This window comes from Gobio gobio (assembly GCF_949357685.1).
Source record: "Gobio gobio genome assembly, chromosome: 10".
Lineage (NCBI taxonomy): Eukaryota > Metazoa > Chordata > Actinopteri > Cypriniformes > Gobionidae > Gobio > Gobio gobio.
The window spans coordinates 50963679-50981746 of NC_137116.1; the positions used below are offsets into that span (position 1 = coordinate 50963679).

The 18068-nt window shown below is 38.3% G+C and overlaps 1 protein-coding gene across 2 annotated transcripts in view; it reads left to right on the forward strand.

The window, feature by feature from the left end:
* Positions 1-18068, forward strand: part of trim33 (tripartite motif containing 33) — a 31760-nt gene that overhangs the window by 12953 nt on the left and 739 nt on the right. Inside the window, exons 7-19 of one of the 2 annotated variants that reach the window (XM_079826956.1) lie at positions 1159-1305; positions 1599-1716; positions 2018-2370; positions 3952-4125; positions 4960-5169; positions 5595-5721; positions 8504-8567; positions 8705-8855; positions 9441-9808; positions 11193-11316; positions 11645-11719; positions 16106-16258; positions 17822-17872. In XM_079826956.1, the coding sequence (XP_079683082.1) occupies positions 1159-1305; positions 1599-1716; positions 2018-2370; positions 3952-4125; positions 4960-5169; positions 5595-5721; positions 8504-8567; positions 8705-8855; positions 9441-9808; positions 11193-11316; positions 11645-11719; positions 16106-16258; positions 17822-17872 (2115 nt within the window). The remainder of the gene's footprint in view (positions 1-1158; positions 1306-1598; positions 1717-2017; positions 2371-3951; positions 4126-4959; positions 5170-5594; positions 5722-8503; positions 8568-8704; positions 8856-9440; positions 9809-11192; positions 11317-11644; positions 11720-16105; positions 16259-17821; positions 17873-18068) is intronic. The other variant, XM_079826957.1, reaches the window with a different exon arrangement.

Genomic DNA, 18068 nt, shown 5'->3' on the forward strand with positions numbered 1-18068 from the left:
TCAAAACCGAAGACAGATGGTTTGAGAGAGGCCAAATGTGAAGGTCTGAAAGGGGCAGTGCTGTTTGTCAGACACCTACAACTCTGTGCTTCAGGGCTCAACTCAAATTAGCCCCAATTGACACCATAGACTGCGATTCACACCAGTCAGTGATGAATCGAACACCCGACAGATGTCACAGTATTTAATGGTGTTGCATCATCAGGGAGTCTTCATCAGTCATGAGATCCTAACACTCAAGTGTAGTGAAACTTTATGCAACCATGATTACATCTGATGTTAACATCCAACTCCGATGATCCAATCACAAGTGGTAAGCAGGGACAGGAAGTCATCAATACCTGGTATGACTGTAACCTGTGACTGCTTGTGAACAGATTTCATGAGTGGGTCTTCTGACTACATACATCAGATTTTGCAAATGGCCCACATTTCAACTGTTTGGAGAGCCAAAAAATGACAAAACTGGCTGCTTGACTACTTTGATGCAGTGGCTGTCACCTTTTAGGTTTTCTTTTAGATGGATGGGGAAATGGATGCTCTGTGCAATGTGACGCATTTAAAATGGACATCCCGTTTCTATGCGTCACATTACATTTCAGTGTAAACCAGTGTTGTTGTTGGAAACTGAAACTGTCAAAAAATATTCTCTGTAATTAAAATGAAGTATAAAAAGTAGATGAAAACCTTAAAAAAAGAACATTAGAAAGATTGTCTTGGCAACTAACCGAAATGTAGTAAAATTACTAAAACAAAAACTGAAGTCAAAACAAATTAAAGCTGAATAGAAATCATTTAAGATAAACAACATCTAATAAATGACTAAAATGCATAACAAAATAAAACTAAAAATAATAGCTAATTCAAAAAGATCATTACATTTATTATTAATATAATAATATAAAAATAATGCTAAAATAACATTGTGGTAACTGCTTTATTAACTATAATGGGATGTGGTTGTGGTATCTAGTTTTGTTTTGCATTAGTCTAAGTCAAGTTTTTGTTGTTCTAGAAACTTTACATGTGATATGAGCACATTATTCTGACCCTTGGCCGCTCACGTTTTTGGTTTGACACTAGTCCAGAATTTGTTTCATTTCAGTCATTTTTAATATGCTTCTCTTCCCTCTTCATTTCCTCCATTACCGTATAAAGAGTGTGACCAAAGAGAGGAGTATGAAGCTGCTCAACCAACAGAGGGACATCAGCATCCTGGCCCAGCAGATCATCCATGTGCTCAACTTCACCAACTGGGCCATCAGCAATGGAAGCAGTACAGCCCTGCTCTACAGCAAGAGACTGGTCAGCCACAACACTTATTTCTCTCACAAAAAATTGTACCCAAATTAAAAGTTTTGCAAATGTGTAATCTGTACTAGCATTAAACATTCCAACAATAACAGTTCTGTCATTGGAGATGCCACTTATACTATTTTAAACAAAGCCACGTCTTTCATTTTAAAGGATGTTGTTTAATCGGAGTCTAACCCTTGTCAACATCAGCAACTTAAATTACAAAAAACATTGCTATTGTAGACTCTTCTGTCCTTTTTGTCTTTCCTCATTTGCTTTTTTGGACTTCCCAAACTCTGTAGATCACATACCAGCTGCGTTTCATTATGAAGGCCCGTGTGGACCCAGTACCTCAGGGTAATGGAGCCGTCCGCTTCTTCTGCGACCCCACCTTCTGGGCCAAGAATGTGCTCAACCTTGGTATTGACTCAACTTTAACTTGATTTGCAGCTCAAACTTTTATATTACATAGAAAAACCATGTTTTAATTTCAGTGACAAACATACACAACCAGATTTTAAAATTAAACTGTGGGTGTTTGTTTTTATGGATTTTCATGGATTTCAAAATTTATTTTATTGTATTATTTATTTACATATTTTTATAAAATGAAACCTCATACTACAGTATTTTATTTTACTTTTCAGAGAGTGACACAAATTCAGACTTGGTGTGAACATGCTTCAAGATGCATTAACCCCTGCTCTCCTTTTTCGTTCAGGCAATCTTGTTATTGAAAAAGTGGCACATACTGCTCCTCCACCCAGCATGATGGTCAATCAGCAGATCTCTCCCAGTCACAACCACCCAGGTAAGCACTCGGGACAGATCAACCTAGCCCAGCTGAGGTTGCAGCACATGCAACAGGCTGCGATAGCTCAGAAGCACCAGCACCAACAGCAGCACCAACAGCACCAACAGCAGCAGCAGCAACAACAACAACAACAACAGCAGCAGCAACAGCAGCAGCAACAACAACAACATCAGCAACAAATTCAGCAGCAGATGCGCATCGCCTCACAGATGTCCCAGCATCCCAGACAAGGAGGTCCACCACAGATGATACAGCAACCGGTAAGTTAGAGATTAGATCTTTCCTGCTTTCCATGCATGTCTGGTTTATTCTGGTCTAGCTGGCATTGTCTTTGGGTGGAAGTTGATGACCGATGAAGTCTTTCTGGTTAAGCTTCATATTTGTCAGATGATACCAACATTGTTTAAAAAGTGGTACATATCATCTTTCATTTTTCCTTTCTCAAGAAGGCATTTGTTTATGATTGGTTCAGAATATACACTCACCTAAAGGATTATTAGGAACACCTGTTCAATTTCTCATTAATGCAATAATCTAATCAACCAATCACACGGCAGTTGCTTCAATGCATTTAGGGGTGTGGTCCTGGTCAAGACAATCTCCTGAACTGCAAACTGATTGTCAGAATGGGAAAGAAAGGTGATTTAAGCAATTTTGAGCGTGGCATGGTTGTTGGTGCCAGACGGGCCGGTCTGAGTATTTCACAATCTGCTCAGTTACTGGGATTTTCACGCACAACCATTTCTAGGGTTAACAAAGAATGGTGTGAAAAGGGAAAAACATCCAGTATGCGGCAGTCCTGTGGGCGAAAATGCCTTGTTGATGCTAGAGGTCAGGAGAATGGGCCGACTGATTCAAGCTGATAGAAGAGCAACTTTGACTGAAATAACCACTCGTTACAACCGAGGTATGCAGCAAAGCATTTGTGAAGCCACAACACGCACAACCTTGAGGCGGATGGGCTACAACAGCAGAAGACCCCACCGGGTACCACTCATCTCCACTACAAATAGGAAAAAGAGGCTACAATTTGCACGCGCTCATCAAAATTGGACACTTGAAGACTGGAAAAATGTTGCCTGGTCTGATGAGTCTCGATTTCTGTTGAGACATTCAGATGGTAGAGTCAGAATTTGGCGTGAACAGAATGAGAACATGGATCCATCATGCCTTGTTACCACTGTGCAGGCTGGTGCTGGTGGTGTAATGGTGTGGGGGATGTTTTCTTGGCACACTTTAGGCCCCTTAGTGCCAATTGGGCATCGTTTAAATGCCACGGCCTACCTGAGCATTGTTTCTGACCATGTCCATCCCTTTATGACCACCATGTCCCCATCCTCTGATGGCTAGTTCCAGCAGGATAATGCACCATGTCACAAAGCTCGAATCATTTCAAATTGGTTTCTTGAACATGACAATGAGTTCACTGAACTAAAATGGCCCCCACAGTCACCAAATCTCAACCCAATAGAGCATCTTTGGGATGTGGTGGAACGGGAGCTTCATGCCCTGGATGTGCATCCCTCAAATCTCCGTCAACTGCAAGATGCTATCCTATCAATATGGGCCAACATTTCTAAAGAATGCTTTCAGCACCTTGTTGAATCAATGCCACGTAGAATTAAGGCAGTTCTGAAGGCGAAAGGGGGTCAAACACAGTATTAGTATGGTGTTCCTAATAATCCTTTAGGTGAGTGTATGTCAGCAGATTTATATTTGGTTTATTCTTATAAATATTTCTTGATTTTGAAATTATCAGCATTCAAAGTGATTATTCCTGATTGTATGATTTGTTCATGTGAGGACCAGGACGTATTTTCTTCCTCTTTCTGACTTTTCAGCCTCCGAGGCTCATTAGTATGCAGGCTCTCCAGAGGGGCGGGGTTAATGGCTCATCCCACATGTATCCGCCTCATCACATGCGCATGGTATCAGCGCAGAACCGCATGGCTTCTGCGCAACCTCGACTTAATGGCCAGCCGTATCCCATGATGCAGCCTCAACTTCAGAGACAGGTCAGTGCAGAGACTCCAGCAGGTCACATGACAAAAAACATCACTCTCTTCTCCTTCACTGTTGTTGATTTCTATTAGAACAGAAGTGAAAAAAATGTAAGATGCTTAATCTAGCCAGCTTTCTTGGAGTGTCAGCAATTATTGTGAGTGAGCATTTATGTTATTGACACCAACAAAGCATGTGACAGGCTCCAGTAAGTCACATGACATACAGTCAATCACTGGAGACTACCGGGAAATAACATGGCAGGTTTTTAATATTATCCTCTGTCCTGAGATGTGAATCTTTAGTTATGAAAAAATATGAATTGCTGCATATTAAACAGTCATTTGTCTGTAGGTAGAATCTATAACAATTATATAACCATTATATGGGACAGTCGGACTGATATTAAACTGTGTTTTTATATATTTTTAAATAATATTTTTGTATTAAATTAATTGTTTATATATTATGTATTAAACTAATAAATTTGAAATGTCTATTTTTAACATTTTATAGTGTCATTATTTGAGTAAGTAGTGAGTAATATAAAATATGGTTCTCATTAGCATGTAATTATTTCTTGGAGCTGCTAACACATTATTCATATTGTAATTATTTTACCATGCAGTGTGTTTAATATGGAGACTTTAGCTTTTCAGATGTCAGACTGGATATCATATTTTTTCTTAATAGTTGCATGAGAAAAAAAAGAAAACCGTAAATGGTGTTGCATTTCACTTAGGACTCGTATACACACCATATTCAACATTCAGAAATTAGTAAATGTATTTGCTGTATGAAAGGATTTTTGCCGTTTTTCAACACCTTTCCCTTTTCCCCCCTCATAGCACTCTAATCCTGGGCATGCTGGCCCCTTCCCTGTGGCATCGCTACACAACATTAGTGCTGCCAACCCCACCAGTCCCACCAGTGCCAGTATGGCCAATGCCCATATTCACCGTGGCCCCACCAGTCCAATTGTCGGCCCTATAGAGCTCATACCATCAGTCACCAACCCTGAAAACCTGCCCTGCCTGCCTGAAATCCCTCCTATTCAGGTAACTTTACTATTGCACTTTCTTAGAATGACTGATGATTAGATGCTGTGGTGAGATTTAGTGGCTATAGATCTGGCCTGGTAACCAAAAGGTTGTAAGTTCAAACCCCTGAATGTGTGATCATGAGGGCACAAATCTAATAATTGGGTGGAAATGTAATAAAAGACCTAAATGTAATAACTTTTGGGCCTGAATGTAATAAAGCATTTAAATTTAATAACTTTTGGGCCCAAATGCAATAAAAGGTTCTAAACATTATTAAGTTTAAGGCACCTAGGGCAACGAGACAAAGACAATCCCTATACTTGGATCTGCTATTATTGTTCTTCATATAACAGATGCTTCATAACCAAAGCGAAGACAAAGCTGAATTGTTTTAGGGCTGTTGTGTTGCAAAAAATTGACTTTGTTTTTATAATCACCAGCTTGAAGATGCCGGTTCGAGCACACTGGATAACCTCCTCAGTCGATATATTTCTGCTAGTTCATATCCTGTTGTTGGTCCCACCAATCCCTCACCGGGACCTTCTACACATTCCCCAGGTTCATCAGGTACTTCAACATGTGGCAATTTTCGCAACAGACCATTGACATGAATTTTTGACACACATTGTTTGGCATCCAAATGTCAGTGTAGATTAGCATACATTTAAATAATGTCATGAAATATTCATGCATATCAGTATTTTATATGTATAATATTTATATATGCCAAACTCTTCGTGCCTTCAGTACCGTATGGCTGAAACTCCCACCTGACCATACGTGCCAACCCGGGGTTTAAGGCTGTTCTGGCTCTGCTGGCACCATTAATGCATGCTCAGTGCCTCTGGTTCCGTATGGCTTAATCTCCAGTGCAACCATATGCACCAACCCTGGGGCTAAGGCTGAATTAGCCCCACTGCCATCATTAATGCGTGCCAAATGGTGTACTACCTCACCACACAACCAATCTCACCAACAACTCTATCAAGCATATATATATGCATTTCACTATTATTACATCATGGTTATTTGATTGCCTCGATTGTTGTTGTTGTTTCAAAAAAGGACATTTTAAGCGTATATAGAAAGGCAATAAAATCTGCAGTGCAGCAGTTTTCTAACTGCTCCAAATAAACTCATGTTTTAAACATTGTAAACATTTCAAATATTATTCATATCATTCTGCCTCATGCATTTACTTTACTCCATGTTGCTCCAGGGGGATTGTCCCTGTAATAAGTGCGCTGTAAATCGCTTTGGATAAAAGCGTCTGCCAAATGCATAAATGTAAATGTAAATAAATGAGGGTCATTAAATGCAATTTCTTATTACTCATAATTGGCATCCAAAGTTTCATGGTCATGTCAGCAATTTTCTTCATCATATATTAAGTTTTATGAAATCATATTATTTAGCAATTTTACAAAATTCGGATTAATTTAGCACTTTGTGGCTATTGGAGAACATGAGAATGCATTATTAACTTGTTAACGGGGGGGGGGGGGGGGGTTGACGGAAGTGACATGTCTGTACTTTTATTTAGTTTCGTTTTATACAAAATATTCAATCAACTATCACAAACTATGCATCATTTGAAAGCTAAAACACTCAAGATTCATGTTCTGAACTTGTTTTTGCAATAAATACACCAGAGAGGAAAGGGTTAAATGAAATGCTAGAGGACCGGCCATTTAAACATTAGCATAACAAACGCAATACTCATCTTTCATCTCGTGCAGATCAGATCGGACGAAACCAATAAACACTCGCATACATGTCAGAGTAAGGGTCCACTCTTCAAAATGCATCCCACTTTTGAATCCAAAAAAAAAAATCCTCCTTTGTTTGCACGAACGTTTTAAGTTCGAGTAATCAATCATGTCCATTTTCAATTAAATATCGATTCTAATCAGTTTCTGGTGAACTCCCCTGCAAGAATAGTCTCTTCTGCGTAATATGAATCCTCCCAGGTCTCTCTCCTTCCATCACAGGCTTTCCTGTGATGCATCATATCCAGGAAGCGCATTTCAGGCTTGGTGAGCTGTCAATCATTGCGCCCATGGTTTTCGTTGGATAAAGGCAGTCAATGCCTTGCCAACAAAGGTTTGATTGATGGATGTATTAACCAATCAAAAGGCATTATCTTGCGCAGTATTGGTGAATATTTCTCGTGCTTACGTCTGCAGACTCTATGACTGGCACTTCTTATCAACTAAATGAGTTTTTTACACTTTGTAATTTCTGTAAATTGTTGCTTTAGTTTTTCAGTAACTGTATATCCATTATAATTAGCAGTTTATTGCAGATTTATTTGAATGAAAAACTACTTTTTACAATTACAAATGTTCTGAAATAAATGGCCTTTTTGAAAGGACGCCTAGACTTTTCTTTACATAAAAGCTTACAGAAGCTACATTTCTGAGAGTATCATCCTCATATTTGAATCATAACATGATTAGACATTCAGTTTTATATTTAGGTTATTTTCAGGCCCTTAACATTAAAGCCTCATAATTTTTTCCCTAAGTGAATAATAAAATAAAAAAACGGGAGTCATTTACATGTATATTACTCTGTTCCCATATTACTTTGAGTTATGACTCTTGGGTAGCAACATTTCAAGTGTCTAGTTTAAAATAATGTACATTTCCTGAAGAAAATGTGAGTAGTGCTTGCCGTGGCAAAAAAAATCCACTCGGATGCTACTGTGATGCATAAATCCACTCAAATGCTAGGTTGTGTGTACTGGTTAGTCACCCGAGACAAAACAGCCCACTCCCATATCATTGTTGACATACGATGTTCTGGAGCTGAGAAATGGCTTCTTTATGTTGCAATACGGTTGCTAGGGTACTCTAAATGGTTGCTAGGGTGTGTTTATACAGTTTATGAGGTGATATTTAAAGCCTATTGGCCAATCTGAGTCAAAAGAGGCCGGTTGCATAAACCGTTAAGACTAGTCTTACAAATTAGACATACATTTTTTTCTTTAAGACTGTTCATAATTTAGTTACATAAAAACATAGACTGGCCTAATTTGATACGAAAAGTAAGACTGAATGCCACTTGCCTAACTGCTAGTGGCTCATACTAGATCTTAAGTCTTAACATAATGGCTTAGTTTATGCAACTGGCCCCTGATTTATGAATATAGACCATAGGGTTTAAGAGCTGCACACATTTTCTTTTGGGTATGTCGTTTTCAGAAAAGTCTCAAAAATAGGGGCGCAGGTTAAGAGGTTAAAACTGAAATATAATTCAGATTGGTGTTTGCCCTCAGATAGAACAATGTCTGCTAACTTAAATTTTTTTTCGCTTTAACATGCTCTCTGTGTCTCTTCTTCACTAGGTTTATCTAATTCTCACACTCCAGCTCGTCCGTCCAGCACATCGAGCACGGGCAGTCGGGGCAGGTCAGCATTGTGTGTTTTTACCATCTGTTTATTTATAGCTTAGAACTGTTTATCTGATCAAAGGCTATTGTATTGTTGAGACATTGCATGATGCAAAATTGTTATGGTGTGTCTTTTGTTTGTTTGCGTGTGTTTAGTTGTGGGTCAGCCGGTAGACCTGTAACGGGGAATACGACAGTGGACCAGGTGAAGGTCAAACAGGAACCGGGAGTTGAGGAAGAGTGTAGCTATTCGGGAGCAAACGTCAAAACAGAACGCAGTAAAGATGGCAGACGGAATGCTTGCATGGTATTTACCTTGAGCTTGTAGTTTGCACTCGTCACTTAGTCCCAAATGTTTCCATTTGTTTCTTTTATTTAACCTCCTTGGACTTGGAAAGTTTTTTGTTGTGACAAAACCACACATAGCACTGTTTATTTTAAGGTGTTCCTTTATTTATTTTTATTTTTTATACAGTATATTTACACAAATAAGTACTGCGTAATATTAATTAACAATGTACTTATTATAGGATTATTTTTAGGGTTAGTTGCTTGTAGTAATGCATAATTTACTGTTATTACTATAGTAAGTACACTGTAAAATAGAAAATTTAAGATGAAAATGAGCTGAAACTTAAACATTAAATTGTGAATGAAAAACATGTTTTTCTCTGTAGAATCTAACTTCATGTGTTGTACAATAATACAAAAGTTTCATATGTAAAATGTTTTTATATGATCCAAAAATATCCCAAAAACTATGACGTGAATCAAAATTCTAAAATGTTTTTTTCCGCTTTGGGTCCCAAGAACCTAAACCTGTTCTTTCTGGCTAATTTTGGCTAATTAATTTTGCACAATCTCTTTCTTGTTCCTATTCCTCCTCATCTAGATGAGCAGCCCAGAAGGAAGCCTAACTCCCCCTCTTCCTATCCTCGGCTCTGTGTCCACCGGTTCAGTCCAGGACATTTTAAGAACACTAGGTGAACATGTTAAATCTGAACCACAGAGCGATCATTTCTCATCCTGTACGAACCCAAACTCCAGAGCACCTCTAACCAACGGGACCAGCGAGTCAAATGGAAGTCAGCGGGGGAGCACTGCTAACGCCAACAGCCAGACCAGTGCAGGAAAGGAAGACGACCCGAATGAGGACTGGTGTGCGGTGTGTCAGAATGGAGGAGAACTGCTGTGCTGTGATCGCTGTCCTAAAGTCTTCCACATGACCTGCCATATCCCAACACTCAAATCTTCGCCCAGGTAAAGATTGTGGCTTTATTATACAGATGATGAAACGCATTTGGCCTTAATGGTGTTAATGTGTTGGACACCTGAGGTAGTGACAATTTTTCAATAATGCATTTGCATTTCAAATCTAAAAATATCTATTTTATTTTTTAGAATTTCTAATCATAAGTGAGTAGTTTAGTTTGTTTATTAGAATTTTTTTTTTTTTTTTTTACATGCCATCATAAAATTAAGATGCCATCAATAGCATATTATTGTATAATTAAATTGTATCACATGACAAATTGTTGTCATGTTTTATTTTATGAAGCAAGGGTTGTACCACCAGTGATAAGTTGTCTTATAATTTTCTAAGGTCCTGTTTACACCTGGTCACATGCATGTTTACTGATCGGATAGCTTTTGTCACACTATTACATCATAATGTGACAATCCAAATTTCCAAAACAAGTTGTTTTCTGAGATTAGTTTTAATAAAAGCTGGACTAACGAGGAAGTTTTGAGTTCTGAAACTAACAGGATATTTTTTTTTTTAGTGCAATAACCTCTTATTTGTCAAAAGGGAAGTTTGATTTGTCAATTGGCTAGCTTCAACCTTCGGGTTGGCATGTACAGGGGGGGATGGTCTGGACAATTTTTTTTATTGTGTTGGTAATTATTTTGTTAGATCTTACATTTAACCTGGGAAAACAAAATTAGTACAAAAATAAATAACTGTAAACGTCATTATAAGTAGTATAACAGATGAAAGAGACGAAAGGATTTTCAGGCACATATTTGTTTATCTAAACATAACTGAGGTCATTTACATATTGTGGTCAGTAGCATAACAGAGAGAGAGTGCAAAATGTTCTTGAAAACCTCAATTAAAACTGTTTATGGTGCCAGAAACCTTGACTTATATTTATAAATGGAGTTCATGGCAAAAACAAACATGTAGGAACTGTTCACTTTAGATTTTAAAGGAACACGCCACTATTTTTGAAAACTCCCCTAGAGTTAAACAGTTGAATTTTACCGTTTTCAAATCCATTCAGCCGATTTCCGGATATGGCGGTAGCACTTTTAGCATAGCTTAGCATAGATCATTGAATCTGATTAGACCGTTAGCATCTCGCGCAAAAAATGACCAAAGAGTTTCGATATTTTTCCTTTTTAAAACTTGACTCTTCTGTAGTTTACATCGTGTACTAAGACCGACGGAAAATGAACTGTTGCTATTTTCTAGGCCAATATGGCTAGGAACTGTACTCTCATTCCTGCGTAATGATCACGTTGTCACGTTGGTTATGTTGATGGAAGTTAGTCTATTTTCCAAAAATAGTGGCGTGTTACTTTTAAGGCTTTAATTCCTGATTTTTGTGTTAATCATGTGTTGTACCCTCTTCTGCTGCAGTGGAGATTGGATGTGCACGTTCTGCAGAAGTCTCACAAATCCAGAGATGGAATACAACTCTGATGACGATCCACCCAGTAAGAAGGACAAAAGTGAGACCGCAATGAGCACAGAGGACCAACGAGTGAGTCGCACTGAGAAACAAACACGAAAATAGGGAGCTTATTACTTGACTCCAGATTAGTAGATTTGCCAAGTAAGATTCCTTACGAGGAATCTTGTCATTAATTGATCCCAATAATTCACATGACACGCTATATAATATAAGCAAATACATACAGTATATTGTGAGATTATGCTTGGCTCTAAAATATTACAATACTTTGCTAAAATGTGAACCTGAGTGACCAGCATGGGCATTAGATCTAATCTATAAACCTTTTCCAACAAAGTTAATGTTTTTCCAGAACTGCAGACCCTTTAAGTTTCTTGTTCTCTCTTGTGTTTTGCAGCGATGCGAGCGTCTGCTGCTGCATTTGTTTTGTCATGAGCTCAGTACGGAGTTTCAAGAGCCTGTTGCTGCAACGGTGAGTTTCCATCAAAACCACTATATCCTCATTTCCCACAAAAGCAGACATTTCTGATGGCGTGTTCTTAAAGGGAAAAACTCAGATGTGTAATTAAACCATTGTTCAGTATGATCTGTAGTATTTAATTGGTGCCTCTCTGCTAGGTCATTAACACTATTGCAATCAACGGCAACATCACTCTGTAGTGACTCCAGTCATCTGTTTTCAAACATGTATGAGCCTCTGGGCCATTTCCTGCTGTTATTTGTCATAGCGGGAATATGATTCTTGCGTAATTTACGTTATTGAGTGAATGCAATAATGCATCAGGCTGACGGGTAATAATGTTGTCTTATATACCCTTCTCTTTGTTTTTACATGACTACTTTACTTATTTCTGTAGTCCATAGTTCTGTTCTAACACATAGTGAGCTCTCCTGCTGTCTACATGGGGACCTGCTTTCTAAGGGCCCGATCAGACAGAATGTGTTTTTCAGGTTTGAAAACGCGAGGCGCACCGCACTGCCTTTTTATGATTGACGTTTTTTAATTTAGAAAATAGCAGTGCGCTGCGTTTTTTTTTTTTATGTTTCTAGGCAACCCCCGAATCAACTGTGCTGTCAGTCTAATCAAGATAACCGTCACTACAACGGAAAGCCCGCCTCTCCATTCATTCGATTGGACAATGGGGGAAAAACGTGATGTCGTCGGGAGCTTTTCTGCTCAGAGTTGATCTTTTTTTTTCAACTTCATGCAGGCGGTTAAAACGCTAAGGCGCCCGGGGCGCATAAGTAAATCTATTCAAAAAAGGCGCCTCTCACTGCAAAAACTGGTTCTGTCTGTTTCTGGTTCTAAGGCAACACAATTTATGATGTCATTGCTGTCAGATTTTATTCCTGATGTAGTCAATGTGACATTTAAATTACATTTTATGTTTACATGTGCACCAATAATGTGATTTCTATCCAATAATCAGACAAAGTAAGGGCTTGATTACATGACATTAGCAAACCTCGTCGTTCCTGTTTACATGCAATTGTCATTGTTCTGATTATTCTCTAATAATTGTGGTCATTTATACCGCCATTATTCACATACCTCAATGCACAGCCCAAATAATGAACGCACATATGGTATGGACTTGCATGTGTTACTGGCCAAGCTCTTCCTGCCGATTCTGTTATTGGGCATCAAAATGTTTCGACCATCAATATACTGCATTATATTCATGTCGCACAGTGTTGTCAACACAGCACGGTTTCTTCAGCACACCAAAAATACACACTTTGGTCAGAGTGGAATAGATGTGAATTAAAATGTTTATCGCGATTTAAAATCAGCATTTTACTACGATTATTGTTGCTCGGATTACAAGGTTATTTGAAGTATTGTTTCCATGAGGTAAATTTAATCGCAGTATTGCCTAAATCTCTAGCCTGACATCGTCATACTCAATTCTAGTCAGAATATGAGTCTGATACTGCTCCGTTGGGCTGTGATTATGGGGCGTGTTTCAACCGAACCAGGAAAGACCTCAATTGGATAGACCTACAACCAATCAGAGCGATGCATAACGTCAGTTGTCAAATGTCAACAGAACTCAACTGCACACAGTGTTGCCAAGTCCGCTGTTTTTCCATGTCTGCGGGTTGAAGCGACCCCAATTATGTGATATTTAGACCCAGGCAACCCAGCCAAAAAAACACACATTTTACCCCGTAAATGCCTTTTTTCCGGAGAAAAAACAGCCCCCCTGTCGCGTGCTGGAAGAAGTAAGTGTAAACGATGTTTGCCAGTGTTGTAAAAAAGAATTTAAGGATACACAGAGTTTACTTACCAACACGATCATCATTTCTGAGAGAAATAGTAAAGGTGAATGCATATACGAACAAGTTCTCCGTTTAGGATTAGAACAAATTCAACCCAAGAGCCTTTGATGATGTGGATGATTACATTACTATTGATCATCTGTCCATCATCGTCTAAAGCCCGCCCTGACAATTTCATTGGTCCGAACAGCTTCTGTTCGGGCATAGTTGCTCCCCAATGGATCGAGTCCAGACTGAACTGCCGACCTCAAATGTTGTGGGCAGGGATAAGTTTGGCTGGCATCCAGGCTACTAAATCTCATTATAATCACATTATGAAGGTGCATGTAAACGTAGACCGCCACAAACAGAAATCTGTCTTTCGACTCTTTTCCCCTTCATAATATATATATGAGCTGTACTTGCATGACTGGAGGGCGCTCATAAGATACCAGCCTAGTAAATTCATGACTTTCCTTATGAGGGAGACTGTAGAAAATCTAGATATTAGGAGATGCTCTAATAAGCAGCAAAAACTGAACATTTTAATTAGACAGAACCATTTTCTGTCTATATTCTTGAAATGTTTGTTTTTAATCACTATATCCCTTCTGACTATTATAGTATTTATCAATTTAAAGCTGCAGTCCGTAACTTTTTTGGGTTAAAAATGATCCAAAATCAATTTGAACAAGTACATAACCAGCCAGTGTTTAATACTACCTGCTTACCTTAGCTCGATTTACAACGGTAAGCTTGTAGTAATGTTTTTAATTCCAGTGGTACTGGTGAATTTCTGTGGGAAATTCAAGCTTGTCTTTGCGTCATTACGTCACATCTGTACACTTAAAGAAGGTGTCCCGGCTAGGAGGCTATATTGCGTGTGAGGATGTTGGAGGTGGAGATTTATAGCCTTTTCTCACAGCACTTGATATAATTAAACGGTAACACTTTACAATAAGGTTCGTAAGTTAACATTAGTTAACTACATTAGTTAACATGAACTAATAATGAACTGCACTTATAAAGCATTTATTTATCTTTGTTAATGTTAATTTCAACATTTACTAATGCATTATTAAAATCTTGTTAACATTAGTTAATGCACTGTGAACTAACATGAACAAACCATGAACAGCTGGATTTTTATTAACTAATGCTGAACAGAGGTGTTGTTCATGGTTCGTTCATGTTAGCTGATGCATTAACTATGTTAACAAATACAACCTTATTGTAAAGTGTTACCAATTAAACTTATCAATTTGATGGTGGATCCAGAAATGTTCAAACGACAATCACCAGTGACAAATGGAGATTCACCCGTTGTAAAATGCAAAAGACTTCGGACTTTCGGGTGTCTCAATCCGCTCTCTAGTTCAGTAGTCAGGGCACTGATCAGGACATAAGTCAATGGGCTGACTCCCTCATTAGTGCCCTGACTACTGAGCTAGGGAGCGGATTGAGACACACCCTCGGAGTGGCTACAGGAAAAAAGAGATTGCAACCGAGCCCATGCGAAAACAAGGATAAAAATGTCTTTTGAAAGATGGCGTGAACTCCGTGTTTTAAATGGGTTCAAAACAGACGCAGAGACCGCTTTTTTTCTGCTGGTCAAGACATTTCAATGGTTCAATTATGTAAATGAAGCACACTTGTTCGCTTAATTTATACAGTTACAGAGTTTTCTCTGTTGTGCCCTTCTCGTTTTGCTATGTGCATTATGGTAAATTTAAATAATTTTGCGCTAGCTATGAGATGGAGCAATTCACCTCTACTCCACATTCATTTGTTGGTATATGACAATTAGAAATTAGATTGCACAGAAATGGAAACTAAACTACAGGTAGCCCTAATACACATTAAATGTAGTCACGCTATGCTGATGTTGTTAACCCTTTGAAAACAAAGTATAATTTTCACGCTATGCTGATGTTGTTAACATTAACCCTTTGAAAACAAAGTATAATTTTCACGCTATGCTGATGTTGTTAACATTAACCCTTTGAAAACAAAGTATAATTTTCACGCTATGCTGATGTTGTTAACATTAATAAGTATAATTTGACGTGATATGATAAGCGATCGTTAGATTTAATCATTGCGATTGACTGCAATGCTTTTTTCCTCTTAGTTGGTCAGAACAGTGGATGTTATCTACTTGTTCAATTGACATTTTCCAGTGAAAATTATGTTGTTCAAACTTTCAAAAAGTATAATCTGTGATTCTGAATGACAGTATCCACACCAGAGCGGTGACTGACAGCCACACATTCTCCTCAAAACATTGGATTCCTCTGCGCTGTGCCGACCGAGGCACAATTCACGTAAAGTTGTTTAAGTTGTTAATTCCGCAAATAGCTGCAATTGTAGATTTCGAACAGAGATGGCGACAAAGAGGAAAAACTACGGACTGCAGCTTTAATATTTTGAAAGATCTTATTTTTATATTTTCAGTTTTAATAATAGTGCTTTTTCATTGGGGTTCGCATATCATAACTAAAAATGTTGATTTGATGGGCGGATTATTTGGTTTTGGAAGAGGGACGCATGTCTGCAACATTATAGTTTTAATGCTGAAGCCTTGATTTCTCTCCAGGTACCCAATTACTATAAAATAATAAAGCAGCCAATGGATTTGACCCTGGTAAAGCGGAAACTACAGCGGAAACATCTCCTGCATTACAAGAGCGCTAAGGAGTTTGTGTCCGACGTGCGCCTGGTCTTTAGCAATTGTGCCAAATATAATGAGGTGAGTTCGGGGAATGTCCTTAACCTGTGGGGTGTGATGGGATGTTGCATGTAAGAAACAAGTATCTGAAGAGTATGAAATGCACTAAAGCAACACAGCATGAACATGTGATGGGTTGCATGTGTTTACTACTTCATGTTCACCAGTACTAACCATTAAAGGAATGGTTTCAGTCAAGCTGAGCATTGATCAGCTGCACAGTTTTTGTTGTTGTTGGATGTGTTGTTGAGGGCTAACACACTTTTTCACTCCGTTAAAGGGATGTTTATTGTATTATTATATTATATGTCGCAAACATTGTTTTTGTTTAAGACATTTAATTATTGTTCAGCACTTTTATTTGAACAATAAAAATAAAAATGACAATCAAATGCATGATATGAATGTCAGTTTTGCAGTCGTTCATACCTTCTGACATTCATTCAAGACCCCATGAAGCAAACTTGATGAGTCTAAGTTTATGCATCTCATATTAATACCAGACGTTTGGGAGGGTCTCGACTTTTTTTTCCCACTAAATGGCCAATACACTTTAATTGGGAGTTTTGCGAGTCGTAACAAGGAACATTTCATTCTATAGAGCGAGTGAATTTTGTCAGCTTTTTAGCATAATACTGATCATTTTAAAGCAAACATACATGGACCAAAAGCCACACAACTCTCATTTCTATTTCATGGGGTCTTTAAAGTGTGTATGTAAAGTGTTCAGTGACTGTGAAACTGTAAAATAAAACTAAACGGCTTTTGACACTTTTATAATCACATCACATGTATACAACTGATTTGATTTTAGTATTACATCCCTTAGAAAGTTGTCATTTTTAGCATTTCGTTGAGTTTTAAATGTTGTCGCATAACAAGGTTTGTGTTATTGAAAGTAAAATCTTAATTTTAAATACAGCGGCAATACATTCATAACATTTTTATAGTGATTGTTTGGCTTGTTTCCCCAAAGGATGTGTAGATTCCTTAATGTCCACTTTAGGTGATTTCAGTGGATGGGTTTTACCTGTTCGAGTGTTTGGGTTCATCACAGTGGCCACAAAATGCTTGACGTGCATAAATCGGGTGTTTGTTGTGAGTCGAATAGTCGAATCCTCCAAGACACCCATGTTAAAAACTCTTGCACTTAACACTGTCATTGTGATACTTCAGTGAGATTACTGAAATGTTTATATCTGTCAAAGTGTGGGAGACATTTTACTGTCTTCACAAGACTGTGGCATTCATGTCAAAGAAGCACGTTATTAACTATTTTTGAATTTTATGTAATTTTCCCCTTAGCTTGGGTCTGTCAGCATAACTGGCGCTGCTGTTTTTTATTTATTTATTTTTTTTATTTATAGTATTTTTAAGGCAAACCCCCTTCTAGTTCTTATGTGTGTGTTCTAATGTGCCTTTTAACCGAAAGGCATTTTAATATGGGCGAACCAAAAATTGTGCTCCTTGGACATTTTTAAATACAGATGAGGTTGTGACCTCACTGTGTTTATGGTATAAAATCTTTCTTCCCCCCCTTTCTTTTGTATTTTTTTTTTTTTGTGCTGTTGTTGCCCTTTTTAGATGTCTCGAATAATCCAGGTTTATGATGAGGAGAAACAGAGTAATGTTCAGGTAAGATGTTTTGTACACCACACCGAAGGGTTCAGCAGTGCTGGCACCCAAAGCAGCCCGAAACGCGAGTTTTAACCCTTTCTGTGATTCTCTCCTCTTTTTCCTCACCCTCACCCGCTCATCCCTGGGCCTGCATTTCACCCACTTTCTCCTCACCTTCCCTCACATTTCCACACTCTTTCCCCTCTCCTCCCTC